A 21,096-nucleotide genomic window follows, 5' to 3' on the forward strand; every position below is an offset into this window, starting at 1 on the left:
AATATTTTTTTTAATCGTTAAATATGATAGGATGATTTAAAAAAGTAAATAAAAATTGCAGTTTGCTGAATCGCACAGAAACAGTTCTGTTATTCGGTTTAAAAGCGATTGATATTAATTTTTTAGAAATCTATCACTTTTTTAATGTTTTAGTGTTAAAAAGGTAGTTTACTTTTAAACGCGCTATAACTTTTACTTTGTAACGATTCGTATTTTAATTCTTTATATATCTTCCTTATTTTACTGCAACTCGATCGAATTAGGTTAAATCGCTTGGGAATTTGTAAACTTGTAATGTAACTACCGAGACAAACCGTCGCTAAAAGTACTTGATATGTAAAACTGAACAGGACGAATGAAATCGAATAGAATACACCGGTCGGTGATACCGTTTTAAATAAACGTTCTTGTAGGTTGATGTCTATATTTTACGACTCCGTAAGGAACGTTGGAAAATTACCTCGGCACTTGTGATATTCATTACGGTAATGTCAGTAAATCGCTTTACATATGCCGTTGTTCTTGCTATCCTTTTGAAATATAAAGCGTTATGAAAAATAGTTTCACATTAATTTTTCTTACTGTCGGGAACGAACGGTTGTGAAAGATTTAATAGAAATTTGAAGATACATTCGGTTCTAACCGTTTCAAAAATGAATGACTCCGCAAAAAAATGTAATCCTACTTAATTTAATAGAAAGCCGCTGTGTAAAATTAATTTAAGTGTGTTTAAAAAATTACAGTTTAGGGGTTCATAATGGAAATTATTTGAGCGTGTATTTTTATATATTTTAAACAAACTTGCTGCGATCCGTTATATAGATCACATCATTCTCTAACGGACAGGATTTGCTTCAGGAAGTTTGAGGAAATCACCTGATCAGAGAAAGCGGTTTCATAAAATACAGAATTAAATTTAAAAAAAATGAGAAGTAAATATCCATATTGTTATATGAAAAAAAAAACAAATAAGATTACTATAAGAAAAAAAAAATTGGAAGTGTTAATTGAAATTGTGTCTTTTCTACTCGCATCCTTAATGCGGTTCTTGCGGGCAACTAGGTAAAAATCACAAAGATTTGTCTGGAGAAGGAGGGTTTATGGATAAGGAAAAGAGATAGATAGTAACAAACGGATGATTTATCCAGATATTTTAAAACGGAGACAAACAAATCTAGGTACGCTTAAATTAATTTTTTTGTATTAAAATTGATCGCCCGAAAATAGGCTCAGCTCTCCTAAAGAACAACTTTTCATCCCAAAATTAAATGAATAAAATGTATTAGACTATAAATTGTAAATAGTTCGGCAATATCTCTGCCGATTGTTGAATAAAGCTATCGTTTTTGGACTTAAACCGGGTTTCTGCAGCATCATCGAACAACTAATCGACAAGTGTTAACAGAGTACCTTAAAAATCATTTGATATTTTGTATAATATAAAACTTATTTAGATTGTATTTAATTCTAAGGATTTGTTTGACCAAATTCTTTATCGTATAGAACTGAATTATATTGTTTCAGCGTAGGAAACCTTTTATTTTAAAATGTTATATTAAATTTTTTGTTTTATTAATTAGTTTTTATCGATTTGTTTGTTTCAGGAATACGAATAAAAATGGAAACGCAGACGACAGACAGTGTTTTATTAAAAATTAAAAAAGAACCCAATTTATTACAGTTGGATGAATTTGATGAGTTATTAGATACGTTAGAAGATATACTAGAATTTGATGATGATGGTGATGATGATGATGATGAAGGAGGCGGAGGCGGAGGCGGAGGCAGAGGCGATTATATCAGTAATGATAGTGATGTTGAAATTATCGATGATATTAGAATAAGTGCTTCTGCCAGTATCGATAAGAAAGAACACGATAGTGATGATCCATCTAGTAATATTATTATTAGTTCTGATAACAGCGAATCAGACTTATTAAAAAATAATATCGATGATGAGGTCGATCAAAAAATAACAAAAGAAGGGGATGAAAGTAAATCAGAAGAAAATATTAGGATTAGTAACGATTATGATAAAGTAAATTTAGACAAAAATTCATCTTATAAAAGCGGCAGCAATAATAATAATAATAATAATAGTAGTAGTAGTAGTAGTAGTAGTAGTACTAATGGTAGTAATAATAGTAATAAAAATGAAACCAAAGATAATAAAAGTAGTTCAAGAGGTAATAAGAGAAGGAATGATGCAAAGAAGAATAACGATAGAGATGTTAAAAAAGATAAGTCTGATTCAAATTCTAGCAAAACAAAATCAATTGATAATGAAAAAAGTAAAACTGTAAATAATGAAAATGATCGAGACGTAAGAAAAAATAATGGAAAACAAGAAAAAGATAATTTTGCGTTATTAGATCGGACGAAAAAGGATCGTGATAAGTGTGAAAAGGATACTGAAGATAATAAAAAAGAAAATTCAGTAAAACATAATGACCGTAATAAAACTATTAAGAAAAATACAGACACCGATCCTATTAGAAACACGATGAAAATTTCTTCTACTAATTGTGATAAAAATGATAAAAAAGTTAAGAATGACAGCTTCAAGAAAAATAAACTTGACACTGCTACGGATAATAATAGTAAGACTGGAATAAATATAGAAAAAAATTCTTCGAGTAACAAAAAAGAGTCTAAAAATGCGTCTTGTATTGAAAGTAAAATTACTGATAAAAGTAATTCGAAGAATAAAATGAGTACAGAAAAAAGCGTATTAGAAAGTAATGATAAAAAAGAAATAAAAGTTTTAAAAAACCCGTGCGTTTTACTTAACGATATAAGTAAAATAAATAAAAGTAGAAGTAATAATAGTTCCAAGTTAAATTTAAAAAAAGATGACCGAAAAGAGAAGGAGTATAAAACATCTAAACATAGCGACGATAAAAATAAAAGAGACAAGGAATCTAAAACGAACAATGTTAATGAAAAAAATAAGAAATCAGATCTACAAACAAATTCGGAGAAGAAATTTTTAAATGAAAACGACGAAGAGATTAAAAAATTTATAACTGTTGAAAAGACTGATAGTTTTAATAATAGTGATAAAATTAAGGACTCGGGTCGTACTATTAAGGAAGTAGAAAAAGTTGAAAAAAAGAGTAAAATTATTAAAAATCAAACTAGTAACTGTAAAATCAAACCGATAAAACAAACTGAAGTAGAAGAAAAAGTTTCTGGTACGCAGATTTTGAAATCAGAAGTCGAGAATTATAACAAAGAAAAGACTAGTACTTGTGAAGAAGTTACGGTGGAAAACATTGAGCCTGCGATAAACGGTGAAAAGGATAGTAAAAGTAGTAAAAATTTGGAAACTTCTACCGTTAAAAATTTGGATATCAGAAAAACAAACTTAGAAGAAAACGGAAACCGTCAAAATGTAGAATTAAATTTTATCGTCGTAAATTCATTACAAAATAAAGAGTGTTGTACTGCGGAAGGAAAAAACCATACGGTCGATGAAACCGGTTTAACATCGAATAGCGGTTTAAAAGGTTATAATGCATTTATTAAGACCGACAGAAAATCGTGTGAAAATTTTAATTTACAGAGGAAAGAATATCCATTACAATCGAATTTTATCAAAACCGACTGTAAACGAGAAGAAAGTTTAACAAAAAAAAATATGGATAATCAAATTATAAAAATCGAAGGTTTTAGAAGACAAAACGGTTCGGAAGAAGGTGAATGTTCTACTTCAGATGAAGAATTAAATCATAAATATTCCAAGTACGATACTAAAAAAGAAGTAAATGAAAATGTTGTATTATGGACTAGAAGACCGTCTTCAAACAGACCTTCTTGTACTTCAGATATTAAAGTGGCTCGTAAAGAAACTATTACGTATGTTTCGGGAAGCGATGACAAAGTACGATCGCCGGTCGCTGAATCTTCATCCAAAATAACATCTATTAACGATAACCCAAACTTAATTTTAAAAGATTTTGTTTCAAGATGCAATGAAAGTTTTAATTCAAGAAGTTTGGTCGACGAAATAAAACGACAGATCATTTTATTAAAACAACGAGAACACGTTGTTGAAAGTCGTTATGAAAATTCTGATGAGCTTAAAAAAGCTATTATGGAAGAGGTAAAGAAACAAATGAAATCGATTCGGTCGACCGGCATCGGTATCTGTTCTGATAAATGTGATAATTTAATACCGGAACCACCTCTTCCACCCGTTATCAGTCGTGATATTAATGATATATCGACGACACAAAGTAATCCGATAACCGAAGACATTCAAGAAAACGATTTAAGAAATTTTAAAAAAGAATTTAAAAAATGTCAAGATGCTGATAATCTAATTGAAAAATCAGTTGAAAAACTAAAAGAAGAAGGTGTTCGTCTTGACAGAAAATTTGAAAAAATTTTAAAAAACGATGATGATATTGAAAAGCCAGAATATTCTAACACCGAATTAAAAAGTTATATGGATAAAAAAATCGAGTTTATAAAAGAATTACAAAATGAAATCGTTAAACAACTTAATAACAGTCGGTCTTTTGAACAGAAACGTAAACAACATCTTATTCATATCCACGAAGAAAAGTTGAAACGCTTAAAAACCGCTGAATACGATAAGAAAAAGGTTTCTAATGAAGATTATATAGATTCTATTAATACTATTGATAAAAAGAATAGTAACGATGAAAGCTTATTTTTTGTAAACGACGGTAGTGAAATTTGTTTTAAAAATGAACTTCTCAGTAACGATAAAAGATCTGAAAAAAACTCAACCTATTTATGTAAACCAAAAAACGAAGAAATATATTCAAAAATAAAGAACGATTTGATTAAAAGTACGCTAGCCCAGAAAACATTGGAAATGAAATTAGATGAAAAAAGAATATCTCCTTTGTACTTTGAAGAAAATATTAAAAACTTCATCAATCCGATTAAGGAATTGGAAAACAATCACGATGATGAAGCGTCAACCGATAGCCGTAAAGTTGTTACGCCCGCTGTAGAATGTTTTTCCCCGACAAAATCATCCGCGTTAAAGAAAATATCGTTTAAAATCAAAAGTAGAGACGAGTTAAAAAATAAAAACAAGTCTCCGTTATCTCCAGATAAAAACACGGCTGTTTTGGATATGTCCATCGATGAAGATGATGAAAATGTTGAATTATTTCCAACATTAAGTAGCATTATGGAAAATGAACCGGTTGAAACAACCAAGACGTTAATTAAAGAATTATTAAATCCTCCATCGATATCCCGGTCAAATAATATTAGAGAAATATCACCACCTCCATTACCTCCTCCACCTCCTGTAATAAGCGGTGATAATGCATCTGATCTTGTAAAACAGATCGACTCTAAAGAGGATAATTTAAAATTACAAAAAAAATTGTTGCTTAAAAACGATACGATTAAAAGACACAGATTATCGATAGATTCTTTAATCGATAGTCGTAATAAACATAGGATCAGTGAATCGGATGAAGAAAATATTTTAAAATTACGTAATTTAGATAAAATGCATTCTTCATCTCTTAGCAGTATTAGCAGCTCTTCTATGACATCGTTGATCGATGACGATAAACTGACGAGAAAAAAATTATCGCAAACAAAATATAAGAAAAAACATCATCGCCACAATCATCATACCGATTCTAGTAAAAAATTATTGAAGTTAGTATCTGTACGTAATAGAACTAAATACGACGATTTGATTTACGAAAAGATTTTGCGTAAACGGGAAAAGAAATTGAAACGGAAAAGGAAAAGAAGTTCAAGATCACCTAGCTCCAAATTACCGAGGTAAGTTATATTTGTCGGTAATAATAGTAGGGGATTATAAATTGCCCTGATCGCATGTTCTTCTCCGGTTTTATTATTTTCTTCTTCTTCTTCCCATCCCCTTTTCTTTTCTTTCATCCCTCTTGCCTGGGATCGATTCTTTTTTTGCCACTCGATTCTATCTGTGAAACCACGCCGGCAGATTTTAGCTGCTAGCTGGACAGCTGGTTTTTTTCAGCGCTCTAGACATAGTGTTTTCTATTTACTTGCCGTTCTATTGACTTAGTTTAAAGCCAAAATAGTAGCCGAGGGCTCAGTTAGGTATACTTAGGCTTATCGCTTTATTAAAATTGAAATCTGCGGTTATTTATTTGCCGTGTTAAAAAATACGTTTTTAGTTTTGATTGTACATTGTAATTCAGAAGTAACACAAATAACTTGTCGCGTAATAGTTTTTTTAAAGAAATTTCTGTTATTAATTTTTTCGGTTGTTTTATTTGTTTTTTTGGTTTTCTTGTTAATTTAGCCGTTATAAACATTAATTGATTCTACGGTTTGTTATTTTTTTATTTATTCTTTTTGCAGAATAGATTTTTTTTGTAATTTTGATCGCTTTGGATTTGGTAATTAAATAATAGAGAGTTTTCTTATAATTTACAGTTTGTTTATAAATGTTATTCAAGTCGATGAAGTAATTAATTTCAAATGCGAAATTGATATTTGAACTTATTCCACAATCTCTGCGCTCATAGATTTTCTGCCCTAATAAATGAAGTTTTTGTGGTCTATAAAATATACTTTTGCCGTATATGTTGGATCAGATGTCTTTTCATTTGAGAGTTATGTGCGTTGCATTTTAGCCACCCGTCGTAAAAATATATTTCATTAAGATTTGTCGGGCACGATTTACCGTTTCATAATTTTTTTTTCTGTTCTGTTAGAAAATTTTGTTAATTTCTGGCATGTTATGCGGTCGGAATGTTATCGATATAACATTTACTTGAATACAAGGTTTGATATAGAACAGGTTTCTTTGACCAAGCTATAGCAAAGAAAAACTAACAGCTTAGTTTAACAATAGTTTAGTTAAAGTTCTACTTGTAAGTTTTAAGATATTTTTTTTTTTTCACTGTATTAACTTTTCTATTTGTCTGTCCAGTTATTGTAGTAGTCTGCATGATATGCAGGCTTCTATGTGAGCTTATAGGTTTGATTACTGGCAGAATCTTATCGTATTTTCATCCGACTCAACTTCCTTAATAAATAAATGTAAAGTATATATGACTACCGTGCAGTGTATGCGGCAGTAATACTAAAGATAAATCTTTTACGTAATATTTATTTTTTAATTTTGATTAATAATTTTATTAAAGGAAACAAAAAAGAAGCAGAAGCCGTGGTAGAAGCAAAAGTCATGATAAATCAAAAGTTAATAGCCGAAGTAGCAGCCGAGAAAGAAAAATCAGTAAAGTAATTAATATAAATGACATTAAAGAAAGGAAAATTAGTAAAATTAGAAGCCGAAGTAATAGCAAGGAAAAAAAAGTCAATAAAATTAATCGAAGTAGAAGTCGATCACCTTTTAAGAAACGGAAGATATCGCCTATTGTTTTTCAACGAAGTCCTTCACCAGCGCATTATAAAAATTCATCTCTACGTGAAAAATTAAGAGAAGATAATGAGAAAGCGTTAAAACGATTGCGTGAAACGATCGATAAGAATGCTACTGAAAAAAATAAAAATGAAAAGGTAATAATATATTTATATCATTGTTATGCCGGTAATTAGTTTGTTTTGAACACTTTGTGTAGTTTAATTTAGCATGGAATTTATTGTACTTTTTATTTTTAGTTTTTTATGTGTGTACCTTTTGACTGATATGACGATATATTTCTGTGGATGAGTGTTTATTTACTGGATTTTGTAGTTTGTTAACGATTAACTCTCCACTACTTCTCAAAAGTTTATTTTTATTAAAGTCCTAGCACTTTTGTTAACAATATGTCATGCATTTGTCATCTTGTGAATGATACGTGATCGGTAGTCGCTATCGTAATTTCTAATTTTTTTTTTACTTTAGCTGAATTCTGATGAATTTGAAGCACCTGATGTTCAAGTGCTACATCCTTATTTTCTAAGTGCAGCCAAATTTGACTGTTTACAGATAGATATTTCTTTTAAGGATTTGTCCCGTTCATTTTAGCTGTTTATAAAGCTTCAGAACAGAACGTAACCGCACTTGTCATTTACGCTAGGCTTGCCTTTGAGCACGGTATCATTTTCTGGAATAAAATGCACCTCTTAACAAATAATCTTTAACATTTACAGTTGAAATCTACAATCAGGTAAATATTGTTTATTTAGTTTTCTCCCAAATAATGTTTGCCGTTTTATAACTTTTGGAAAATAATTATATTTTCTAATAAATCTCAAGAATGGTGTCTAGTGAAAGATGTTTGTCTATATATTAATTATTACAAAGGTTATGCATATAATTGCAATTTCCAGGTTACTTCACCCAGAAATATACAGAGCAAGTCAAAAGTATGAAAACCCCTCAACAACTTTAAAACCATTCCAAATAGAATACTGTAACTTTCAGGATAGGGTATCTGTCAACTACTTACCCCTTCTTGGAGGGTGGCCCAGGGATTGCTACTCAAATATTTTAAACGGTAACCTTTGTCTGGTTCATCGTTTTAAAAGTTTCTTAAAGTCAAGAAAAAAGGGATAAATAAAAAGTTGCTACAATGTCAGTACCCAAAATGGCAGCAGTAAAAGTTTTTATTTTGAAAATTACTAAATTTTGTAAGTTCAAATAATAAAATTAAATAAAAAGAAATTGAACTTAATTAAATAAAAATTTATTTTAAAAGTTAAATTTAAATTTAAAAAGATTAAAAAAGTTTAATTTTTGAATATCCCAACCCTGTAGGGAGAAGACACCCACCTTGTGACGTTACCGGTCACCAGACCACCCCTTCCGATCCAAGCTCTGAGGGGCTTTACCGGAGGTCGTTTTTAGACCCTCTAACTGATTACATCTTCTTATAGTCATCAGCCAGGCCTCGGTCAGGATGACACCGATGTAAATGGTTCGGCAGACATTTGCATCAGTAAATACATATCAAATTTCGCCTTCATGTAGGTCTCAAACATCTTCTCATCCAACCTAACATGATTCCCTCAAACTAACTAACCGAAACCGCGGAAGCGCGAACCCCGCGCCTAGTACAGATTTGACAACACCGTTCGTGACCGTGAATGCCTCAAAAAACGAACGAGTTTAAAGTTAAATCAGTGCTACACTCATACCAGTCAAAATTGTGTTTTACGCAGCGTAGAAATTCAGACCTACATCCAAGTAAGTCGACAATTTTAAGTCGCCTAACAACGGGAAATACAACCTCATTTCAGTCCGCGCAGAAGCCGGGGACAAACTCCGCAACCCCTCCTGGTCCCATCATGGTGTCTCGCGTGGCATTACCAAGTCACGATCAGGAACGCCTCCGGTGGAGGGAAGCCACACCCACACCCCCGGTCGCACGGGTACCATATCCCGGCAGCGTAGACCCCCCCAGCAGCGGAAGCCCCAAATCGAATCACAAAATACACCAATATAACCGTGCACCATGCCAATGCGTCTACCTCCAACCAATCCAGTGCCTAAGCCGGAACCCTAGCCACCCGGGAACCTACCACGATCAAGTACCTCGGTTAAACTCCCTCTGCAGACGTACACACCGCAAGGGCGAAGAAAACCAGCCACTATAGTCCATTCCTCGCGGGTCATCCAGTTGATACGAAGATCCAGAAAGGAATGTGTGTTCTCTCAAGTTCCCTAACAGTTCGTGAACGTTCGACCTCGTATCGGGGACAGACCTAGAGGATGTGGTCCACTGTACATCAGTCCCGCAATTCGAGCATTGACTCGAATCCACCAAACGAAACCTAGTCAAACACGCCCGAAAGGCACCATGCCCGGAGAGAAACTGTGTGATATACGGATTGGGAATACCCATCTAATCGCACCTAAATTAGACACTGTAGGAAATATACCATACGTGTAGCCACCTGGGGGGGATTAGTCCCACCTGACCTGGCAAGACGCAAGGCCCCGGTCTTCAGTCTCTTGCTTTCGTTCTGTCGTCAATAGGTTATTTACCTTGAAAATGTAGCTTTCCTTTAGCCAACATTCCTTTAGCTCCTCATTAGCCATCATATCTTATTGGTTTGACTCCGGCTATAACACAGACTGCCTCCCGCGAGAGTATTCTGTAACCACCTATAGCAGCCAGCAAGAGGAATCGCTGGCCCCGCAGCAAAATGTCCGCACAATACCTAAAAGCCATGCGGTGAGCCCAGACAGGCTCAGTATACAGCATAATAGCTTCGCTGACACCTTTGTAAAGGATATGCATTGTACAGTCATTCATCCTGATAGGGGGTTGTAATTCAACCTCCTATCGGGATGAATGATTCTACCGATTCCATAAAAAGCATCAGTGGCCTTTTTTAGCTACATACTGTAGATGTTCCTTGAACCGAAAATTCTCATCAAGGAAAACACCCAGGTATTTTTGACTAGTACCGTACCGAATGTGGAGACCAGCCATCCGAACCTGGATTCGTCTGGAAGCAGCCAATCGGCCTTTATGCAACATCATTGTTGTTTTCTCTGGTCTGAAAATCATCTTATGTTGGAGACTCCACAGTCGGAGTGTCTCACAAGCACGAGCAGCTCGGAACTCTACTTCGTTACGCCAATCTCCTTCAATCAGTAGCAGCGCCTCGTCTGCATAAGCGATGACACGATAACCACATGGCAACCTTAAACGCAACATCGAATCGAATTCTTTGATCCAAAGAAAGGGACTCAAAACACTGACCTGAGCGCATCCTTTAATTAAGGTCTTACAAACCTTCGAGCCGCCATGACGCAGGGAAACGGTCCGATGGCAGAAATAACTTGAGAGCACTTCTAGTTCATTTCGTGTACACTTACGCTTCTGCATGTAAAACAGGGTGGAGGACCAACATAAGTTGTTAAATGTCCCGGATATGTCCAGAAAAATCCCTAATACATATTCACATGGACTAGAGGAAGCTATATCCATCACCTTTAGTATGGCATCCTCAGTCCCCTTGCCCGGTCGGAAACTATACTGGTTATCCATTAGCAAATGATCAGTGACCAATCTAACATTAATACGCAAATATAGGACCTTCTCAAAAACCTTGCCGATCACGGGCAAGAGCGTTAATGGACGGTAAGAAGAACTAACAGTAGGATCTTTGTCGCCACCTTTGAACAACAACACTAATTTTCCACGCTTCCAACACGCCGGAAAGTGACCGGCGAAGAGCAACCTATTATATCATCTAGTTAGAGGACCAAGGACTACTGGAAGCGCTCGGACGAGGAGTTCCACTGTGATACAATCATATCCGGGGGCCTTGTGCCGTGCCATGTTACAGATCACCTGGCGCACTTCCGCCTCAGTGATCTCAGAAGATTGTATGTCGGTCTCGAAAGACTTCCCGCCTGACACGACGGTGTTATAAAACCTCACCCACCATAGTGTCATCCGGGAGCAAATCATTCAGCAAAATATTAAGGACACGGTCCTTATCAATTACGATACCCTCGCGGGTTGACAAAGCTGACAGGAGGACATCTGGACATCTTTCCGGTGCTTATGTCCAAGGGCTCTATACACAACGCCCCAAGGGTGTTGATTCCCTTGCTACTGAACGACGGAGCGCCAGGAATTACGCTTGGAGGATCTAATGCTATGAAAGTACCTAGCCCTCGTTCTGCGGTAATCTGCCGCATGCCGATCGGGATCACCCTCTCGTTGCGCAGCCCTAATTAGTCGGTTCACAGACTGCTTCATTGCTGTCAGATTCTGAGACCACCAATCAGATATATGTTCCCGTCCAGCGCCTCTAGGAATAGCGGCTCCAGCCACCGCCAATACCGCAGAAGTGAAATTTTCACTTGTGAAAAAAAAGTGAAGAAAAAATCTCCAGTCTGGACTCCAACAAAGAGGAGAATTTCGGCCAGTCTTCTTTCCTATGCAGAAAGCGCCCCTGGCAAACAGGAAAGTGTCCCTCATGGCCATCGCACAGCTCATCCGCTATTTCAGATAGTATCGACCAGTGGTCGCTAGAACAGTCATCGACCAAAGACCAGTCAAGGACCCTGCCAGGGATGTCCCTACCATTCTTGAACGCAAAAAATTGGTTTTGTTCCGATTTAATGAGTAAATAAATAAAAATATTGTAATTAATCATGTTGATTAGTTGATCATTGATCAGCTATTGTTGTTATACCATTTTTGCAAAAATGAAGCTTACTTCATTGTTGTATAATATTCCATTAGCGTTTCATTACTACACTGTTAGTTTCTTATGAGAATTTATTGAGATCAGTCGGCTAATTGATTTTGTCTCCCTTTATCAAATTTGTAAGCCGCTCTTGTTATTTATATCTTTTTTACCTTTTTTTGTAATTGTATTTTTAGTCAATTTTTTCTATGCTACCTGCTAATATTGCTATCAAACATGTCACTTAGTGAATAGGAGAGGGTCACTTTTAATGACTACGGGCTTTGGTGATAATGAAGTTTGTGAATTGTTCAGTGCAACATTTAATAATCGTAATCCTGTTTGTAAAGGTACAGTATCAAAACACATCAAATGATTTGAAAAAATGAGGGAGTATTAATAATAAGACAAAATCAGGGAGACATAAATCTGCAACAAATAATAAAAAATCATAGAGATTATGTAAGAATTTATTGAGAATCTTCATTCCTCGACTCGAGAACATAAGAACATAACAGCAGCACGAGAACATAAGCTAAAGTTCAGCGATTCCAACATTAAAAAGTGAAAATTTCAAACTTCAAAATTTGTCCAAAGAACTTAATGAAGATGACTATGATCAAAGAACTTCAGTTTTGAGAAATTATGATGAACAGTATTTGTGCAGATTCTAATTTATTAAACAAACAGTTTTTAGTGAATGACAATGTAAATTACAATAATTGTCGGAAACTGGACTGATATTAAGCCACACTGGTGTTGTGTGGCACATACACACTCAAACTAATGTATGGGCAAGTATTGTTGGTGGACGATTGATAGGCTCTGTATTTATTGATGGAAATTTAATTGCAGTGTAATATGAGGCTTGTTTCCCGACCGCATTATTTCAAACATTAAAAATGTTGTTGGCCCCAACCTCTAAAACATGTGGAGTCAACAAGTTAGTGCACCACCTCATTTTGGTCTTCAGGTACATGAAATTTTAAATGCATTTTTCCTGGAAGATGGATCGGTTGAAGTTAGGGTTAAATAGAATGACCAGTGAGATCATCCGACTTGTCACCATCAGATTTCTTTCTATGGGGCTGCTTAAAAAATATTGTTTATCTTAATAAATCCCAAGATATCGATGTTTTACAAAATAGAGTTCGTGAATCACCACAGAATATCACTAGGGAATCATTGATTAATGCAGTATCATCCTTTTACGACTGACTCCTACAGTGTCAAACAAGAGAAGGAGAACATTAAGAACACTTATTAAAATGAAATGTAAGTAATTAAGCAAACGTTATGCTTAATAAATTATTTTTTTTAAATATTTTTTTTTGATAATATCCATTTAATTAAATTTTTATGAATTATCTGTTTGCAATAACAGTTCCTTAAATTATTACCGATGTAGTTGTTTTCAAAATCCGAACTTTATCCCGCCGCCATTTTGACTACAAACTTGTACCGTTCTTTTCTTTATAACATTTTTCTTTATTAAAAAGACCTTTAAAATGATGTATCACACAAAGGATGTTACCATTCAAAATTTGAGTCACAATCTCTGGGCCACTTCACAAGAAAGGGTTGAGATTCTATTTTTTGTCAAAAGGTAAAGCAGTTGACCAGTAACTTACCCTGAAGTTACAGTATTCTGTCTGGAACAGTTTTAAAGTTGTCGAGGGGTTTCCGTACTTTTGACTTGATCTGTATAAAAAAATTGTATCCCTTACTTTCTATATAATCAGTCCAAGAAATTTGTAAAAATGCGTATAATTTTCTGTAAAAATCTCATATTTGGTGTTTAAAGAAAGAAGATTGTCTATAAATTAATTATTACAAACGTTTATGTAGTTAATTGCAATTTCTAGGGTACTACAACCAGAAATATAAAAGAAATTGTCTGATATCACAAAATTAGGATATTATGCATAAAAATAAATAACTATAAAAATCTATCTTACGCTGGTTTACACAAAGTATTTACATTGTGTTTAATTTATCTACACCTATCAAGCGAGGCTAATAATCTGATTAATGTTACAGAAAGGGTTATTTAATCATAATTGCTGTTTTCTATTTATCTTTTGCCTGTTTTAATACGGACATTACTAAAAATTTGAAGTTTGCATTTGTATTACTATTAATTAAAACAGAAACGATGATGATAACTATTATGCAATTTTTTTTTTAGATGAGCGAATAAAAATGGGGTTTTCTAATGTTTTAATTCCTTTAAAAACTTAAAATCTGAAAGTTTCAAATTTTACTTGCAAGTATATTTTTAACTGACTTTACAGTAGGAAAGGTTCTCTTTGATAAACAAATCAGATTTGGTGATTTTTTTTTTTTTTTTTGTTGAGAAAGTTCTTCCAGCTTTCTGATTCTTTGAGATATTTTAAATGCAGAATTAAAAAAAAAAAAATACTTTGCTTTTGTAGATTATTTGAAGATATTTCTATTTTCCTGTCTATAGTGATACAGACAGAGATATATGTAGACATAGACTATATATATATTGATGATGATGCTGCTGTAGTATCTATAGCTATAATGGAAAAGTATATAGTTTAAAATAAGTTAAAAATAAAATGTCTGAAGATATTGATCTTTATTTAAGTTTTGTATCTTAAGGCATTAAAAATTTTAACAAAAAAATAATTGATTTAAATAGATTGTAAATAATCTGTGAAAAAAGTTGTTATTCCAATTCTTCCAAGTTCAAAAAAATATTTTTTTATCAGATGGATGTTTGTGCATAAGTACGAATGTATGTACGTCAGCCTTTTGGTATTGTAATTCTGGATGCTGTTCGCCGATTCGCTTCAGGCTTTGTAGATAGGTTCTACCTTTGGGGGAAAGAATGTATAAAGTTTTTGGAGAAAAAAAACGGTAGTGTTTTGCTGAATAAAATTTCAAATTTTTTGTGGAGCACTTCAGCAAAACATTAATTACAAAATTTGGAAGTTTTTTTTATCAAGATCACAAATTACCAAAAACGTCTTTAATATTCACACCCTTCACTGAAAAATGATAAAATATATTTTCTTTTTTTAGCTTTATCTTGCTTCAGGAAAGCAGCCTTACCTGTTGCATTATAAATATAAAAATCTTAATTTTTTTGTCAATTCATGATTTGGTTTTTTAAAAAAAAGTTAGCCAAACATTTTCACCTCTTCATAGAAAATTGCAGCTTTGTTTATTTAGAATTGTGGCCGTACCTTTGTATTTTTTGAACAATTTTAAAAAGTTCTTTTCTTAAATTTATTATCACCAATTAGGGATTATTTTTGAAAAATTAATTTTGCCAGTCCCTCCCTTTAATTATGGGAGCCCCTAAAATGAAAAATATTTTTTCTGCAATTTAAGATTTTTAATGCTGAAAACATAATCGCATAACTTTCCCAGCTCTATACTAGTCAAATTATGGAATTCATTGCTGGTTTTTTTACTTTGTTGTAGTAATTGTTCCTCAGTTCTGGGTTTTTGCATTGTAACGATACATAGCCTGATTTTATTCTAAATCTCTTAAGTATTATCATGTAAAAATTCAAAATAATTTATTGGAAAAATTAGGGTTCTAAAGGTATACTGCTTTACAATAAGTAGTTTCTTGCCTGGTGCAGTTGTCCACTAAAAAATTAATATTTTCACATTTCAGAGAACTTTAGCTCATGTTCTTTAGCAATGGCTGCATTAATTTTCTTACTTGTATTTTTTTTTATTATTATTTAGGCTTTTTTGGAATGATTTTTTTAAAAGGTATTTTTTTTAGATTTGTCCAAATTTAAACAAAAATAATACATTCAATTTTTAATTGTTAACCTTTTTAATTTCGGCTGAACTCTAAAAGTCAGAATTTCAAGAAGTGAAAAAGTAATTTTTTTTTACTTAGATTTTTAATTTTTATATTTTACCCGTTGAGTTTTCATCGAGTCAAATAAAAATTAGTATGAATACAGTTCAATTTCAGTTGCTGGTTAAATGAAAATGCCCGTTTATAATTTTTGGTGTTTAAAGATTTATCTTCAGTTTGAATCTAACAGAAAATAAAGATATTCATTAGTATCTGTATAAAGATAAAAAAAAAATGTAAAAGATTCACTAATTTACATTTACATTAACACAAATTTTTGTACTAATTTGAATAATTAGGAAGATAAATAACTTTTTCCAAGTGTGTTTATCTGTCTGAAACTTAACTTAAATTTAAAAATAAAATTATTTCAGTTATACACTTCAAACTGTGATCAGAGTGTTTGGTATGGATTATCTTCTGCTTCTTCTATTAATTTTGATGCACCATCTGATGATTTAAGGAAATATTATAAAGAATGTGTGAAAGACTGCACCCTTGTTGGACACTGTGATTAACTAAAATTTCCCCAGAAATTTCAAAAACGTATGTGTCAAGCATGTGTATTTTTTGTCCCCATGTAAACACCTAACCGTATTAGATGTTGCGGCGGATATCCATCTTCTAAAGTATTTCCCGTAACATTCTGAAGGCCCACAAAGACTTTATGGGTCTCTAAATTAAACTCTGTGTGTTTTTCAATGATTTGCCTGATAGTAAAAATATTATCTGTACATGATCTCCTCTTCCTACAACTGCTTGCTCCTCCAACAATAAAGCTTCAGAAACTTTTCTCAATCGCGTCCATTAATAAACCCTATTATAAATTTTATAGGCACAATTAAGTAGACTTACACCTTTATAATTATTGCAACTACTTCTATCCTTTTTCTTGAAAATCGATTTAACTAAGGTAATTCTCTTAGATTCTGGGATTTTGGAATGCTGGAAGCATTCATGCAGTTCAAAGAAGAGACTCTGTATTTGAAAAGTTTTGCATTCAGCCCATCTGTTCCTGCTACCTTCCAATTTTTTACATTCTTCAGCACTTCCTCAAGCTCCTACACAGTCTGAATCCATCCTATACAAACTCTCCGTCTCAATATCCTCCCGACCTTCTGCACCATCCCTCTCACTGACCCACAGTTTCCTGTAATGTTCTATCCGTTCCCTCATTTGAATCATATTAAACCGAACCGCATTCAGTTCTGTCTTATTCAAATGCTTCATCAATTTGTAAGCCATTTGTTATCTTCCAAACACATCTTCCGTTGTCTTTCTTATAAATGTCTCCCATAAATCTTCGTGAGCCTTCTTGTCAGAGTTTTAGCAAGATTTTTTTGACTTTGTAAATCTGTGCTCCAATACAATGTAATTTATAGGCTTCCTTCTTTTTTCCTATTATTCTAGTCGTATCGTCATTTCAAACCTTTTATGTTATTTGATTTTTTCTTTTTCCCTAAAGCTTCAAAGCTGCTTTCTGTACACTCCTTAATATCAGTCAATTCCCATGTTGACTTCATTCTTGGTAGGGACTTCATTAAGATATCTCTAAAGCCGCTGCTGATACAATTGTGTAGTACTAGGTGCTTGGAATAAATGAATTCCTCCTTTCTAACCACTGGCCTCTGATCAGAACCTGTACGTTTCCACCTAGCAATTTTAAATTGATCTTTGCCATCAATGAAAATGATCTTTGCCAACATCACAGCCTCAAATGATTCTGATATCTACAACATTTGAAACCAGCTTCTCATTAACAATCATGTAATCTAAAAGAGAACATTTACTTCTTGCGTACCATGTAAATTTATGAATATCGTTTTTCCTATAAAATGTGTTGGCGATTTTGAGCTTGTTAAATGACGTGAAATTCCTCAGTACCATTGTGATTCAATCTATCCTCACAAAAAGTTCCAACAACCCCCTTTTTGGGACCATTAGAGTACTATAATTATAACATTTTTTGTGTTGGTTGATTTTAATATTTTACTCTTTTTCTAATTTTATGGTGAAGGGGTTATGAGATTTTGACATTTATTCTACTATTGAGTTTTTCCAATCTAGCACTCTTTTATTTTATCCACAGATTGATTTTTTTTTTCTATTTCTCCAAAGCTTATATTTTATCTTCTGCTTTTCTTGTACTCTAATATCTGGTCTTTTTATTGGGTTTCTAATGTAGTTTGGTGTTTAATTTCAGGTGGTCGTGGAATAGCTGCAATAATGTAATTGTTATACTTTTTTTAACCGATGCTTTTATAGAGACTTCTAAGTATTAATTTTTTACCCAAAATCAAAACGTTTGACGTTGTTTTATGTAATTGTACATCAGTGCTTTTTTTTTATCGAGTACTATAAATATAAATGTTGATGTGTTATTGTTTGAAGGTTTTGCAGTGTGTTGTGAATTAATTATTTTCAATTAAACAGTATTAATTTTTTTTTAATGTTTATGATTGCATTATTTTAACCCTGGAGTTGGTGCATCTTTCTTGTTTATTTATTATTTAATGTACCGTATTTTTCTGCTTTGATCTATTGTCTTTTAAAGTATGATGGAATGTGGAGTTTCTAAAATATTACAATTGCTGGCAGGTAGGAAAAACCTTTGCTCTAAAATTCCAGGTATTAGTCTGAATAACTACTGAAATAAGACCCCGATGAAGTACAATACACATAAGTTCAGGGAGCTCTTATGAGGCAGCCCTTCTAACTGACTACATCAGTGATAGGGCTAATATCTTATTCTGGGGTAATAAATAATAAATCAAATTCAGAGAATAATCTGACTGCAAGGTTACACGTAAGGTAAACACAAAAAATTTAATTTTCATTAAATTAGAAATTTTAAATTTATTTTGAATATCTTATTGAGGTTTTTTGTTATTCTTTTAAAAAAAAAGTCATATTAAGAAGGATAAACTGGAAAAAGCATTGTTAGGGGTTATTAAGAATCATGAGCCAAAAGTGGATATGAAGATTATTTTTTCACCTGGAAGTTTATTCCTCTCTTTGGATTCTACTTTTTTTTTTTTTATTAAATGTTTTAAAACATAATAATTTGTTAAATAACCTTGAGTCTCTTACTCGATAAAAATTATTTATTACACTTTTTATAAAAAAAAATTTGGCTCTATGATTATTCTAAATAAATAAATAATTTTATAAATTGTAAAAAATTATTTATTAAACTCATTAAATAAAATTATCTTCAAACTGGTACAAAGTTCAAAAAAATTGGGATTAAGTGCAAAAATTACTGACGATTACTCCTTGATCTTTTGGACCTAGATATGTCTGGTAGAGGTTCATCGCCGGGTTCTGGGTCGTTCTGTATTTTGTCAAGGGATTCTGCGGCATCGCTTTCGATGGGGAGAATCTCGCAATCTTCATTCTCAATCGTCATCACAGTTGTGACATCAGAGGAGCAGTTCACACCAGCCTTCTTGCAACTGCACTTGGCAGTGGCACCACCACAGCCTTCAGTGCATTTTCAAAACATCAAGTTCCCCGGCTTCTGAGTTTTAACGTCTGCGGTGAACGCAGTGATCCTTTCTGCTCGATTGTTGTTTAAGTTCCCACCCCCAGAGTTTTAGGGGGAGCTTGTTACCCGACCGGGTCTGAACTTGAAAGCTATGCTGCTCCTTCAGTCGGCGGAAGGTCTGAGAGAAGTCTCCTTTGTCGGTGCATCATACCGTTTGAGGAAACATCTACTGCCAGCTTCTTTGATATCAGATGTAAGCGAAATACAAAAAAACGGGATACATTTTGCTACATCTTGGAGTTTTGCTGTGCCGTCACAGAACTCAGGAGTTTTGTTTTAGTCGTTGTTACACGTCTGTGTTTTCAATGGTACACCGTCAATAACGTCTGATGATATCATCATTAAATTTTTAGATCTTTCTTATTTCAGTGTAGCGGCTTGCTTAGAATTCACTCTTTACTGTTTAACCCGGTTACGTCCTATTCTTTTGAAATAATTTTTTTCGCTATCCTATTTCAAATCTTTGCATTCGTTGTAACTTTAGTTTGCGATTCTGCAATATGAAATTTCGATTTTGATTAGTTATTTTTTTAGTTATTATTTCTTTTATTTTAATTTCTATTACCTTTTAACCTTCTCTTTTCAGACGCGTTGAAGATAAGCAGCTTAGGTTGCTATCGCATCCACATCCCAAAGCCAGTCTGTTACAGCACATATTTTACTAAGCCGTGTTAAAAATCACTGAAATTTCATGTTTGCAACTAAACAAATCCGTTTTTATATTAATTTATTCACCCTGATTATCTAACCAAATCGCTTATTGTCGATCGATCGATGAGATATTCTGAAAGTCTCCTGATGTCTACTACAACTTTGTCGGTTCAAGAGCCATAGCTTCTTGTGTCCCTTATTTGTTTAACGGATGTACTTACGAACGTATCCGTTTTTTTAATGGATGTCCATGTAGACCTGGTGACATGGATCGCCAGGCCAAGATATTTTGTTAATTACAAACCGGCTGTAGAATGCCGGCCAGAGGCGGTGTAAATGAACCTTTAATAAAATATAACTATTCAGTCTGGTCTCAAACTACTTTTTATTTCTTCATCAGCTCTTCAGCCTTTCACACAGGAATGCTAATACTAACCATCTTCAAAATTCCAACAGAGTGGTTCAAAAAAGAAAATTTAAATCAATTAATCCCCTCCCCCCTACAGTTCCAGGGTTATATATTTAGCTTATAAATAAACTAAATAGTTATTTTTATTTGGTTATCCCTTGCAGGGAGACTATTTGCACTTTAGTGGTATATAAAAATTCTACTGCTTGTCTAATAATGTTATTAATTTTTTACCGACGACTTATTTTTTTATTTGGATTATTTTTTAATCGAATGTGCTATTAAACTGAGATTTTTTTGTCGCTTACAAACATATTGTTAATTTTTGTGCTTACAAGAAAGGAAAAGAGAAAAGACACTGTCCATTTTTACATAACTGAAATGAGTATGACTAATATGTAATTTTATATATATATATTTTTTTTAAATCTCAAGAAAACAGAAAGTTATTTTCTCTGTATGGAGTAAATGCAAGTAGTAATAAAAAAACCACAGATTGTAGCACCTGACTGCGTGCGAGTTAGACTTAGTGTTGATTAATTTATT

At 33.1% G+C, this 21,096-nt stretch overlaps 1 protein-coding gene across 11 annotated transcripts in view; it reads left to right on the top strand.

Annotated features, from left to right (window-relative positions):
• LOC142331370 (uncharacterized) overlaps positions 1–21,096 on the top strand; it is a 120,094-nt gene that overhangs the window by 46,094 nt on the left and 52,904 nt on the right. For all 11 annotated transcript variants that reach the window (XM_075377228.1, XM_075377231.1, XM_075377221.1 and 8 more), the window contains 2 exons: positions 1,605–5,784; positions 7,137–7,512. In XM_075377228.1, coding sequence (XP_075233343.1) covers positions 1,619–5,784; positions 7,137–7,512 — 4,542 coding nt within the window. In that variant the 5' untranslated portion in view covers positions 1,605–1,618. The remainder of the gene's footprint in view (positions 1–1,604; positions 5,785–7,136; positions 7,513–21,096) is intronic.

Source organism: Lycorma delicatula, chromosome 10 (genome assembly GCF_047948215.1).
Source record: "Lycorma delicatula isolate Av1 chromosome 10, ASM4794821v1, whole genome shotgun sequence".
NCBI classification, from domain to species: Eukaryota; Metazoa; Arthropoda; class Insecta; order Hemiptera; family Fulgoridae; genus Lycorma; species Lycorma delicatula.